This window comes from Marasmius oreades, chromosome 1, assembly GCF_018924745.1.
Source record: "Marasmius oreades isolate 03SP1 chromosome 1, whole genome shotgun sequence".
In the NCBI taxonomy this organism is placed as follows: Eukaryota; Fungi; Basidiomycota; class Agaricomycetes; order Agaricales; family Marasmiaceae; genus Marasmius; species Marasmius oreades.
In genome coordinates, this window is record NC_057323.1 from 1620322 (window position 1) to 1633585 (window position 13264).

The 13264-nt window shown below is 49.0% G+C and overlaps 5 protein-coding genes across 5 annotated transcripts; 4 read left to right on the forward strand and 1 right to left on the reverse strand.

Annotated features, from left to right (window-relative positions):
- The first annotated feature begins 265 nt into the window (after positions 1-265).
- On the forward strand, positions 266-1776 carry E1B28_000441 (uncharacterized protein). Its single transcript, XM_043146265.1, has 7 exons — positions 266-390; positions 441-655; positions 712-727; positions 786-873; positions 923-1096; positions 1146-1206; positions 1259-1776. Exons 2-7 carry the CDS (start codon positions 607-609, stop codon positions 1696-1698), a joined length of 828 nt encoding a protein of 275 aa, XP_043014967.1. The 5' UTR covers positions 266-390; positions 441-606; the 3' UTR covers positions 1699-1776.
- Positions 1777-1848: 72 nt separating this feature from the next.
- Positions 1849-4685, forward strand: E1B28_000442 (uncharacterized protein). Its single transcript, XM_043146266.1, has 5 exons — positions 1849-2369; positions 2417-2637; positions 2689-3935; positions 4005-4112; positions 4164-4685. Exons 1-5 carry the CDS (start codon positions 1925-1927, stop codon positions 4348-4350), a joined length of 2208 nt encoding a protein of 735 aa, XP_043014968.1. The 5' UTR covers positions 1849-1924; the 3' UTR covers positions 4351-4685.
- E1B28_000443 (uncharacterized protein) lies at positions 4661-5658 on the reverse strand. Its single transcript, XM_043146267.1, has 4 exons — positions 5497-5658; positions 5328-5439; positions 5025-5272; positions 4661-4957 (listed from the first exon to the last, which is right to left on the reverse strand). The coding sequence occupies exons 1-4, from the start codon at positions 5630-5632 to the stop codon at positions 4794-4796; spliced, it is 660 nt and encodes a 219-aa protein (XP_043014969.1). The 5' UTR covers positions 5633-5658; the 3' UTR covers positions 4661-4793.
- On the forward strand, positions 5659-8004 carry SPM1 (Subtilisin-like proteinase Spm1). Its single transcript, XM_043146268.1, has 11 exons — positions 5659-6138; positions 6198-6232; positions 6294-6324; positions 6376-6444; positions 6499-6531; positions 6594-6884; positions 6943-7022; positions 7077-7158; positions 7224-7427; positions 7487-7620; positions 7674-8004. The coding sequence occupies exons 1-11, from the start codon at positions 5971-5973 to the stop codon at positions 7849-7851; spliced, it is 1305 nt and encodes a 434-aa protein (XP_043014970.1). The 5' UTR covers positions 5659-5970; the 3' UTR covers positions 7852-8004.
- A 128-nt stretch (positions 8005-8132) lies between these two features.
- On the forward strand, positions 8133-13095 carry E1B28_000445 (uncharacterized protein; the record flags this gene model as incomplete). The annotated part of the gene is made up of 9 exons (XM_043146269.1): positions 8133-9582; positions 9641-9846; positions 9900-11405; positions 11468-11587; positions 11648-11726; positions 11775-11916; positions 11971-12574; positions 12638-12909; positions 12963-13095. The coding sequence occupies 9 exons, from the start codon at positions 8133-8135 to the stop codon at positions 13093-13095; spliced, it is 4512 nt and encodes a 1503-aa protein (XP_043014971.1).
- Between the last annotated feature and the right edge of the window lie 169 nt (positions 13096-13264).

Below are 13264 nucleotides of genomic sequence, written 5' to 3' on the forward strand. Positions count from 1 at the left end.
GCTGTCCACGGGACACACATTTTGTCCATGGACATTGTGTCCGAGCAACACTGAGGGTCGAGATTGCTTTTAGGTTGGGTTGGTCGTTCCGGCAGTTCCGAATTCTGGGACCACGCCGTGTAATCTATCTACTGTATCTATCTATCTGAGTCTGAGCCTTGTAAGTTACAACTATCACCCAGGCCTTTGCAGCGGTTAAAAGACCGGTACCGCGGTCCGGCAGGCCTTTAAAACCGTCCCGAGTTACCCGTCCTTTATCTGCCAGCAACCACGACGTATACCCCACCTACGAACCGAACCCGAGGCAAGGTAAACGGATGATCCAGACCTGATGAGTATCGTTACTCATGACCACCGATATGGTGTCCTTGGCGGTTGTTATTGGTGACTGTAGGTGCTTGCAGCTGAAAGGATAAAGGCATTAATTGGCGTCATCACAGTACCCGATGAGCAATCACGTCGGGTCTCCTCGGTATTGTCACCCACCGGCCGCGTCCTCAGAAGGCTGACATCTCTCAACCTCTCTCCGCGGCCACAAAGTCCTATAAAAGGGACTGCTGGGTGTCGCAGAATGATAACACCCGCCTCTACCTCAGGTCTTTTCAGATGTCGAAACCCACTTTGTACACCTTCGGTGCCTCCGTTTGGTCTGCTGGTCAGTTTTCTCAACCCTATCGCATCGCATCGAGCTGACTACTGGCCTGCTATCAGCCGCTGAACTAGTAGTGTAAAACGAATGCCTTCCATGAATACCTGGTGACATGCTCACGGAAGGTCTTGTTTAGTGCTGAACTATTCCAACCTGGCGCCGTCGACACTAAGGTTGTCAACCTTTTGAAGGGCGAAAACTTTGATCCCGCCTTCGTCAACCTAGTCAGTGCTCTATTCTGCCCCATGAAAGTCAAAGCTGATGTCTCGACAGAATCCCAATGCCACTCTTCCAACCCTTGAGGCAGATGGTAAAGCCTACAATACTACCCAGGACGTCGTTGCGCACCTCATCAAGCTGTCCGGCAAGAACGTGAAAGGGGGTAGCTCGTTCATCCAGAAGATACACGAAGATCAGATTGACCCCAACTTTTCTCTGCTTCTTGCGGTATGTCTTTTCTCAAATCGACCCTTGTCCTATCTGATCCGTTGACCAGCGTAACGATGAGGAGAAGAAGGCCAAAGGTGACCTTATCGTTACCGAATTCCTTTCTGGCCGTGCGTGTCCCTATCCATTTTTTTTCCGTTTCGCGTTCTGATTTTTCTATAGGACAAGATGCTCTGGAGAGGTTCTCAAAAACCCCGGAAGCTGCCGCACTGAAGGAGTCGTTCTATGCGCCGAGGATCACTGGTAACGGTGGTCTCCTCGCAATCTATAAGGGAGAGGCCTCCGAAGATGCCAAAAAGGGGTACTACGCTACCTCCGACAAGCACTACAACACAGTCGGCGCATTCATCCATGACGAGCTTCCCAAACACCTCTCCGAATCTGGATTTATTGGTGGGAGCCAGCCTGGTGAAGATGATTATCACTTGGCCGCTTGGATAACTCGTACTGCTGCCACGGTCGGTGCCAAGACGGGCGAAGATGGGTTGCCTGCTTTTGAGAAAGCGTATGGAAAGCCTCTGCCAGCAAAGGTGGCTTCTTACTGGAAGGCATGGTCATCCAGACCGTCCTTCAAAACGGTCTACGCGGAGGGTCTTCATTAACTTAGTTTCCAGTGGTCGCGTGTACTATATTCTCTGTAGTGTATGTACTTCCAAATAGAACCATAACTTGCAATTGCACTTCATTCTGAACCGACTGGGACCCCGAAAAGGAGAGGGTGCATGTGGACGCGATTAGCCGATCATGTCATGATTGCCCTCAATTCATCCCTCATTTTTTTCTTTTGACCTCGTACGTGGGGGCTTAGCGCGCGCACTCGAGCAGGGCATGCCTTCCTCCATGCATTTTAGAGCACCTTCATATGCTCGCGGTCGTCGTATGAGTCGTGCAGGGCTCGATTCTCTGCCAAAATACGCCGCCGACGACAGAAAACCCCCAATCCTCCGTCGCTCTCGCTCTGCATCGTGGTCGAGTTATTTCTCTCTATCTATACCTGGCATACGACATAGATTCAGGCTGTGGCTGCCGACCCCCGCTGGCCTTCGCCATTTATTCAGTCCTCGTTTCGGCCGCAAACGAGGCTCCTTTCTTGTTTTTCTTGCCTACTTGGCCTTAATTTTCACCATCTTTGCCCTTGCCTCACGATTTGGGTCTAGACATAAAACCTGGCATAGTATTACGAGTGTTCAAACGCTTGTCTTCAGGAGAGAGGATTTACAGAGAATATGGCATTGGGAGATAGCTAGTGGCCACCATCCTAGCAGACGTAGAAGTGAGTCTCAAGTTCGTCTAGCCTGTCCTGATCTCTTATTTCCACAGTCCCAAAGCAATTAGAGTTTCATACATCACCAGAAAACCCTTCTCTTCCCCCTCGCTCAGCTAAAAGTGAGCCACACGGTACCATTGGTGTCGGTCCCAGCCGCGTTTACCTCGACATCCAAAGTCACGGCGACCACCTTCCTTATCCACCTCGACCTGTACCAGGAAGTGCAGCCGACTTCGATACCATCATGCAACATTGCGACTTTGGAGCTGGAAAGGTGTGTAACGTGCTGTCTACAGGCGACTTTGAACTTAAGTTATTTCCCTAGTATGTCCGCGACTGCCTGGAAGTGCTCCGCGTAGGTGCAGGCCTCGACAGTGGCAAGCGGGTGCGCCGTGTTATTCCTGAAGACTGGAAATACGTCTTCGTCGAAGACCCTGAATCCCTCAGTCACTTCACTCACACGTCTCCTCAACCTCCTACCCACCAACAGCCCCTACAGAACTCCTATGATGGCGTGTTACGAAGTGAATATGAATCTTCAATGGGCCCATCCGAAGATTTCGCTAGAAGCCGCAGAGCTGGTTGGGAACCCTCACCAATCCAACTGCCTGTTGTGCAACAGCCATTCCTCCGCCGTGACAGTGAAAAGAAGTCAGGCTCTAGAGTCTACTGTGACCCAGAACATCCCAGAATATTCCACATGTTCTGGACCGGAGACTTCACGGACAAACCTTATCTTGCCCTTCTATCCTTCCTGTTCACTCAGAACCTTGGATTACATCTCTCTCCGGATGACACAGCTGGATTGTCACAGATATGTGCACCCAAGTTATGGATGTGGATCAATCCCGGATATGTATTCACGTTGAAAAACCCGAATGCCCGTGAAGATATGTTCGAGTCTTTGCGATCAAATCAATGGGCAGCACCCTTCCTTCACTCTCGATTCCAAAACGTCATCGAATTCAAGTTCTGGAACACGACTGAGCAGTTGGAGAGTGTGGAGGAGCTCAAGCACGACTGGCGCAAGGCCAAGACAATCTTTAATTCGGGTGGACATTTGATTCCTGTACCTTCCCAAGCCAAAAATTGGCCACCTGCGGAACTTTCGGGCGTCTCGGTGGAAAATATGGAATCTGATGCGGCTGCTCCATCTGCAGAACCTCAAGGGACGATGGAAACGGATAAGATCTCCGTTGTTCTTTCGGATATGGCACGGTTCATTGTGTGTCATAACTATGGTGGGGTTTACCTCGATGCAGATACGCTCTTCCTTCGTGATTGGGAAGAGCTATGGGGTTGGCGTGGAGCTTTTGCGTACCGGTGGTCGTGGCATGAAAATTACAACACTGCGGTGCTCAGACTTAACAAGGGCAGTGCTTTGGGAACGTTTTTGTTGAGGACGGCGTTGAAGAACGATTTTGATTTCCATCCGATGACGATCACGGACTATCTTAGAGATGCGAAGATGGAGGAGTTGTTGTTCAGATTACCTGATGCCTTGTTTGATTCAGCGTGGTTGAATATGGAGGGCTACCAACGAGAGAGACCGCCGATGCCGAATTTCTCGAGGTAAGTGTTTCTACCTACCCTTTCATCGCTTTCCGCAGCCCCCAGTTGAACTGATCCTTTGTTGAATAGGTTCGAGGAGTTCTTTGAGACTCCGGCGGTGGACAGTGCCACTCCTCAGGTGGTCGGGTTTGATGGTTTCTTCAAGGGCGCGTTCTCGTATCATTTCCACAATTCCTGGTACGTAACATCATCTCATCTGTTTTTCTACCTCTGATCCTTCAATCGTAGGTCACGATTATCGGATTCAACGCGGAACTTCCCCGATCTAGGTTCTCGACTTACCGAAAATGCGAACGCGACGAATACCGTGAAAGACAAGCAGGACCTGGATTGGTCGGCGGTCATGAAGCGAACGTTTGAGGCGTATATAAGAGGAGAGCGGGGTAATATGTATGGGGAATGGATACGGTGGTAAATCTGGAAGGATACGCTTTGATCCATTTGGTAAAACGCAGAGGTGGGCGGCGAAATGTGGTTGCCAGGTATTTTTTGTTTCATCTATTGTCAGTTATTCGAACTACGTCCTCTTTTCACGATGTGTCAATCCTTCGATTACTTTCGTTCGTTTCAAACTTGCACTTTCCTTTCTTAGTACACATCCTTTGAACCCCTTTCTCTTTCTGATGGCTGACCCTACAGTCTACTGGACTCTTCTCCGTTTTGAGATGTAATTTGATATATTAGTTACCTACTTACTTTTTTAACTTACTTGCTTGTATTCAAACTCAATTTAGTTCTTGATATCACGGAATCGGTGCAATAGATAACTGTAATTGCAGTAGATGTAGATGAAGGATAAATATGAAATAGTCCGAATGGATACAGGGCTAGATACAACTTTCCGTAAGATCGAGTAGATTAAGCTTGGCTGTCGTATGGTTTGTTGTAAGGGTGATGGAGGTCGACTTCGTGAGGCTTGACGGCGGCATAAGGCTGGGAGAAGGGATACATGCCCACATTCCGAGAGCCGACGTGCTGGTCTTCGATGTACTTGATGCAGTCGGAAATAATCCAGCAAGCGTCTGGAATGGCGGAGGGGTGCGAGTGAGTGGTCATAAGGGTTTTGGGCGGGCGGAAAGAACGACGTACAGGATAAAAAGAGAATGGGGATCAATATGACCACGATGACGATTGCAATGACTGCGCCAGTGGAAAGTCCTTGACTTTTCACGCAGGTACCGGAGCTTTCTGAGCCCAATGTGCAGTTATTGTCTTTCTTTACAAAGAAAAGTACGAGCTGGATGATTGACAAGATGCTTGTGGCAATCAAGAAGCCTCGGAGGAACCCAGAGAACGTGCGGACATAGTTGACTCTCTTTATGAGAACTCCGATCAGACTTTTGGTGTAAATAGGTCAGTTGTTCGTTTCGATGGAGAGTGAACCAAACTAACCCAAAGAGCGAGACAACGGTGAACAGTGTGTATATAACCCCGTATACAATGAGCATTATCTTCTGCCCCCTCGATAACTTGAAATCAGGTATTTGATGTCGTGGATCTTTGACTATTTGATCGTTGAAGACACAGCAAACCAGCGCAGATGTGGATGTGTTTCACTTACTGGCATTAGGATGGTCATCAAGGTAAACACCTGCCCATGCTATACCCGCTACAAGGATGGCTATGCCCAGTGAAATCAAGGAGATGATGAAGGCACCAAAACGGATGGGCAGACAGCAGAGGAAGTGAGGGGCCATGAGGGAAGTGATATACGAGAAGTTGCTGCAGGCTCCATTTTATATGCTAATAGGTGGTGCAGGGTGGTGTGCACAGCCCTCGTCCAGCTCGGACTCTAAAGATTTCCGTGCGCAGTACGTATGCACCGGAGGGCTTCTACAGCATTCCAGGTATCAGTAATTTCATCGATGATCATGTAACACTGTGACTGGACTCTTGCAATCTCCATATCAAGTTGAGCGATGTATGGCGATGTTATTTAGCTGTGCATAATCATCTGAACCAGGTATCGATACTTTAAATTTTTCTAACATACCCCCATCTACTTCTACTCTTCGCATCCTTCCCATCGGCTACCATGCAAAGACACAGCTTCACCGCTCTCAATTCCAATTTCATCGTCGATTACGAATACCAGTTCGTCAAAGAGCTTGGCCAAGGTGCTTATGGATGTGTCGTTGCTGCTAGACATCGCCAGACGGGAGATGGATGTGCTATCAAGAAGATTACAAACATCAACACCAAGGTTCGTGTTTCTTGTACGTATTTTACCGGCGATGAGGGGTTCTGACGCTCGGTAACAAGCGTATCCTAACCAAGCGATGCCTTCGCGAGATCAGGTATCCATCGGTTCGTTTGACTAACGAACGGCTCGTGCTGAAGAGTCAAAATTCCTTCCAGGCTTCTTCATCACTTCCGAGGTCATAAAAATGTACGATTACTCGTCTCAACTCCAACCAACGCTCTCATGATCTTTCTTTAGATAACTTGCCTCTACGATATGGACATCGTGTTCAAAGCTGACGGAAATTTCGATGAGGTCTACCTCTACGTATGTATCTTTTGGTGGACTTTCTGGATGGTGTTCACTCATTTTTACGCACAGGAAGAGCTCATGGAAGCTGATCTACATGCCATAGTAAGACATCATCGATCAATTTTCGACTTTCAGGACTGAAATGCAGATCAATAATGCAACAGATTCGTTCCGGACAGCCTCTCACTGATGCCCACTTCCAATCTTTCCTTTACCAGACTCTCTGCGGTCTCAAATATATCCACTCTGCCAATGTTCTCCACCGAGATCTCAAACCTGGAAACTTGCTGGTCAACGCCGATTGTGAACTCAAAATCTGTGATTTTGGCCTCGCTCGAGGGTACACACCTGGAAGTGGTACTTCAAAAGCTGCAGGGAACCAAGGTTTCATGACCGAGTATGTCGCTACCAGATGGTATCGTGCGCCTGAAATCATGTTGAGTTTCGCGAACTACGTTAGTTTGGCTACTTATATTTGACCCGTAACCGTTACTGAAGGTTCCCTTTTCATAGACTACCGCCATTGATGTCTGGTCTGTAGGATGTATCTTGGCAGAACTTCTAGGTGGAAAGCCAATTTTCAAAGGACGAGAGTGTGTTCTCATGACCTTCAGGGCGGGTACACTCATTAATTTAACCCTTTTCAGTTATGTGGATCAACTTAACCAAATCCTCCATTACCTTGGTACTCCTTCCGAAGATACACTTCGTCGCGTTGGATCCCCTCGTGTTCGTCCAATACCTCTATTTATTTATTGGTGCCATTCAACTCACCGTCTGGCGATCTCTCACAGGCGCAAGAATACATCAGGTCGCTTCCTATCAAACCTCGAGTTGCATTCAATGTTCTATTCCCTCGTGCGAATCCTTTGGCGATCGATCTACTTTCGAAAATGCTCTGTTTTGATCCTGCAAAACGGATAAGCTGCGAGGAGGCCCTTAACCACCCGTATCTCCAAGTCTGGCATGACCCTGCCGACGAGCCTATCTGCGAATCTGTGCGTTTTGTTTTCTCCTTCTTCCCTTGGACTCCTTGGTTGAACGTTCGTTCTCGTAGAAATTTGATTTCTGTTTCGAGGACGAAGATAGCATTGACGGAATGAAGAGGTTGATTGTTGAAGAAGTCAACGAGTTCCGTGCTGAAGTACGCGCTCAGGCTAGAGCCACTGGTCAGATTCGCAGACAAGATAGGTGCGTGTGTGTGCTGTGACGAGGGGAAAGATATTCATACCCTTTTATCTCAGCTTGCCTCTGCCTTCTCGTGATGAGATCATGAACTCGCCCATGCAAACGGAAGGACACACCTCCAATTTTACTACTCCCCCTCATAGCTATAACCGCCCACCGAGCCCGATTATGGATGATCCTAGTGAGGGTTTGGAGCGTGAGCTTGCTGTGACACAATTAGGTGCTAGACGATGAAGGTCCATGATAAGAGCAAAAGGAGAATACAGAACGTTAATGGAAAACGTAAAATGGTGTCTAGTTGTGCCAATATGTATCTAAGTAAGTTATGGTGGTTAGGTTGTGATTCTGCCTTTATTATAGTATTCGATACTCGCTATTTATTCTGAATGTATGTGTGAGGTACCTGGTGGTCCGTGCACAATGAACCACGATCATGTGGTTGCTCCGCGTGGTCGACGCGTTGAAGCGAAGTTGGAAGTTCCCACGAGTTCATTGTTGAACGTTGATGGTTGACGATGAAGGCACCTCTTCGAGACCGCATGGCTTCAAACTCCCCAGGCCCGATGAAGAGCTCAATTCTCCAAGCCTCTGATATGGACTGGAACTCTCCTCCTAGCTCCTCGACAACCTCAGATCCAACCTCGCCTCTACGACTGACGAAGCGAGACCCACAACAGCCAACGCAAGCAGACCTCGCTCGCCGTTCTTCATCTAGTTATAGAGCAATGAGGACCAACAATCTCGTCAGCAAATCTCCCTTTAAATCTCAAATCCCAATACCTTCGACTCCTTCGCGACAACCCGTAGTCCCCGTACTTTTCCCTACTCGCAGAGTTTCCGGCGAAAAGCGACCTCGCCCGCCCTCGATGCATTCCCAGGCAGAAGAGGAGAATGAAAGGCCCTTTGCACTCAAACGAGAAAGAAAACAGTCGAAGACCTTTCAAGGATTGATTGAGAAAGAGCCAGTAACCAAGAGCCCTTTTCGCCGGTTGCCTTTCAAGCCGGATGACAATGTGCCTCTTCCACCAGCATCACCACCCACTGCACCACATCCTCAGGAACATGAGCTCACGCAACCCAATCCACCGTTTACTTCTCAAATTCCAATACTTGGGTCAGGATCGCCGCTTCGTCCATCCCTAGTTTCCAAGCGAATGCATGGCCCCCGGCTCAGTGGGGAGCGACGTCGCACCAGGCGCAAAACTGTCACATGGGACCCTCATATGGATGTCGTGGAGATCGATCGCCTTGAATACAGTGATGAGAATGCTCTCGATACTGACGAAGAGGATGAGTATGGCGACGACGATATGGAGGACCCCTTCTTCCAAGGTCAGCATTACCAGCAGGGAGAAGCTACTGACAGCGTTCCAAACCTGGACACAAGTCCGAATCCAAATGATTCATACGAAAGCGTTGATTTGTCTGATTCTGGGAACAACGAATCGAATCCAGATTTGCGCTTGGACGGCGACACTAGCATTACTGGACTGGTGGAAGACTTATTCGCTGGGCATAGCGCCAACCTAACGAGTACGCCCCCTCGAGATCATCATGATCTCCCTGTAGACCTCGAGACGGAGGATGGCGTCCCACTAGGCCGTTCGCACCATCGCGAACGCACGCTAAAATACCACCAGCAACTGCATAACGATTCGCCCGCGAAACAAAGTCCTATTCCCTTCAATCATCCCATCTCCATCCCTTACGATGGTTCAGGAGCTGCCTCACCTGTTCCCCCCTCCACCTCAACGCCACCTCGTCGTTCACCTATATCTTCCCCGCCACTCGGCAGATCAACGCATACTGAGCGAATCCAAGCTGTAAGGATGGATGAACACACTATTGACAAGGACGTGGAGATGTTGCCGGACTCTCCATCTCCCATCAAACCGAGGCAGCAACTGACTTATGAATCAAGCGGAGGTCTGGAAGGGATGATTCCCAAGTTTGACTTGGGTGCTGGTATATACTTTCTCAGTGCATGGTGGTTACTCTGTTCTGACGAAAAGTTTTCGTGCAGCCGGAGTTCAAAGCACACCAGATCGTACACACGTTTCCATGAACGCCGACTTCGGAGACGATCCGTTTGCTATGCCAAATATCAAGGATGAACGACTTCCAGAGGAAGGTAATAGTAGCTACGTATCTGCCTCCTCCGCCAACGAAAACGACCGCTCGGAGATGAACTTAAGTATGATGGAGAAAGACCTTGGGCAGCCGAACGAGGTGAGTTCAGGTTGTTCTATTATTTGGCAAATATCTGACGACTCGGAATACAGCGACTCTTGAATACATCGATGGAAGATGCTAGGTCTCCGATGTCTCATCCCGATATCTCCCTCTCTCAATCACCCTCACTTCCATCGTCTCGTTCAAGTAAAGACCATTTCACTCCCCTTTCTCCAACGAGGCATCTTGCCAGGCGCTCTCCACTTCCACCAATTCCTGCGGGAGTGACACCTCATTTCGGATCACCGCCCTCTGGGATAGTGTCACGGTCAACGCCATCACCTAGATTACGGCCAAAAATCAGTAGAGAAGACGTCAGGATGCGTCTAATGGGTGCAAGGAGGTTTGGAAGTGGAAGTCCTGTGCCTCCACCTTCATCACAAAACGAAGGAGAGAGGAGGACGGAGAGCCCACGTCATTCAATGATTGACCGTGGCCAGGAGAAAGATATTGGCGATATCTTGGATGAGGCACCGCCACCATCAGAGAGGATTAAGTCTCCAGATGTGTCGATGGTGACCGAGAACAGCGTTGAGGAAGCGACTATCGAGACCGCGACGACCGCGATCGTTGTTGGTGTAGCTCAGCACCATCACCATGCCCAAATAGATGAGGCAGAGGAGGATCTTGATGAGGTTGATAGCGATATGCAGGAACAGCACGATGAATCAGAGGAAGAGGAAGATCATGAAGAGGAGTTTGGAGTCAGAAAAGCTCCCCCGATGCTTGGAACCTTGGGACTCGGCGGGACGTCATCCAAGTTTGACCTCGACTTTGGCAGTAAGTTCGGGCTCGGGAAGTTGAATATCGACTTGGGTGATGCCGATCTAGGATCCTATAAACCTGCGCGGACACCATCTAGTCGGCGAGGTGGTATCAACGGTAAGGAGAGTGTCGCTTCTCGTGCATCTGGGGACTCGCTACACTCAAAGTCGAACTCCATTACTAGTAGTAATGTGGTCAGGATGGGTGCATCAGAGGAGGATGTGAGTATGGACATGAGGAGTGCGCTGGATAGGCTTATGGACGATGTTGGAGGAAATGTCGATCCACAGCAACATCGCGATCACTCGACGACTACTACAGAGGCAGAAGATGCTGAAGGGCGTGACGACGAAGACGACGACGACGATCAACCATTGGGTCTCCGGGTTGGACAAAGTCACCAGGCGAAGGTCATGATGGAATCTACATTGCCAGACGCTCCATTGAGTCGCACGGCCAGTGGATCTTCCTTTGCGCCACCACCACCGCCAAACAAAGATAATATCCGTTCTAGGGAGGCCATGATACTCCAGAAGAGACGGGAGATGAGGAGAATGGAGGACGAAGAAGAAGATATGCTATTCAATAGCGGGCACATACACATTCCTCCCAGAAAGAGTCGTGATATTGGCTTGGGCCGACCGAGTAGAAGGAGGAGTATGAGCACCGGGGATGTCCAAGATCCAGTCAAAAGGGACAAAGCCAAATTGGAAGTCGATCCTGTCTCTGAGGATCCGTTGGAGGAAAGCATTGAAAAGGAACTGCAAAAAATTGACGATGAGCCCAAGAAGGTAAAGAATGTCTTTTTCATTCGATGTCTTCACGGTGGCTGAAGAGGAACCTTCGCTTGCAGAAATACCACATTCGGGAGAGAGAAGCTATTTACGCTTCGTCCGATATTTCTCATATGGCTGGCCCGGGAGACGTCAACGTTGGCAAGGCGTGGAGAGCCATCCGACGACCCTCAGACATGGTACGGTCCGATCTTGTTCATAAAATAAGTCGTTGCTGACTTTTGGTTGCTGGAATGTAGAACGAGTACTCCAAGCAGATCAAGGAGTACCGCGCCAATCAGAATCCAGGTAAAGCCTATGGCAAGGTATTCGTCAAAGGTATGTTTTCTTCTCGTGTTGACCACCCGGAACTAATCGCAACAACAGTGGTGGGCGTAAAGAATCTCCAAGTACCAATTCCTGAAGAACGAACTACGATGTCCTGCACATTGAACAACGGTATTCATTTCGTCACGACACCTGAATGTCGGCTGGCGAAAGAGTGTGGGATTGGTCAGGAGTTTGAACTGTTAGTGTCCGTTCCTTCTCAACGTTTGGCGATTATTGATCTTCATGGTCTCAGGATTGAACATAGCAAACTTGAGTTCACACTCACCTTGAAGATACGCCGAGATCCGCATATAATAACCCAGTTCAAAGCTTTGGCCCCTCCGCCACCACAACCACCACCCATGGTACAGCAAACGTCATCTTCGTCGAGCAAGCATAGTGCCCGAGGTGGTGGGATGTTCGGCCTCTTTTCGTCTTCCCCCAAAAAATCGAAAGACAAGGAAAAGGAGCGAGTCTTGGCTGCCGCACAATCCCAACCGCTGCCTCCCCCAGTCCAACACCGTTTACCAGAAAATCTAGCTCGATACATGAAGTCAGATGGAACCTTTGCCCGCGCATTCATATCGTTCAAGGACATCGCCAGCCGGTGTGACGCGAAACTATTTGAGACATCAATTCCCCTTATAGGACAGCGTCTGGAGCTTGGAGGCAAGGCGTCGATGTTGCAAGTTGGAGAAATGGTCCTTCAAATGTTCAGACTCCCGCCTTTGGCTGGAATTGCACCAGACCAATTACCGCAAAGCTTGGAAGAGTGTCATAGAGGCTTAAGACACGTCAATTGGCATAAAGTAACTTATTTTGAAGGGACGCTGACGCAGAGCGGGGGTGATTGCACTGTACGTTGTCGGATCTCCACTGAAGGTATGAGGGGAAACTGAATCGTACTCTTTTTTTTCCAGACCTGGCGTCGTAGAAGGCTGAGAGTTGTAGGAGGCAACCTCATAGCTTTCAATGACGTTACGAAGCGGGTGACCTCCACTATCAACTTGAAAAATGCCATCGCAGTAGAAGATGATCAGGAGGGGACAAACATGATGAGCCCTGCTTCCGGTACGAGGAGTAATCGGGAGTACGGTGGTTTATACGGTGTGGAGCGTTCTTTCCACTTACTTTTCCCTGGGGGTGAAGAAATTTGCTTCTTCGCTGACACAGACGAGGAGAAGGCACGGTGGTAAATCGATGGCTTCTGTCGTTCATTTTTCGTTGCTAACAAGCTCTTTTAAGGTTGGAGATACTTCGTGCGTTGGTTGGGCACATACCTCCCCATCCTCTATGGGCCGAGCTGCTTTGGCAACGACAGACCGATCTTAATAGCCGTGCCAATATTAATGCAACACAAGCTACTGCTGGTCGGTAAACTGTGGTATCTGGATTCCCCTTTTTTTATTTCCCTCCGTTGCCTCTGATATTTTTAAGAATCTCCCTTTACGACTGACCTCGCCGTTTTCGTTGTTTTACTCATTTAGCTCTAATTCTCGCTGTCGCAAGTCTTGTACCAAACATTTTATGGTCCTATGTGTGCATGA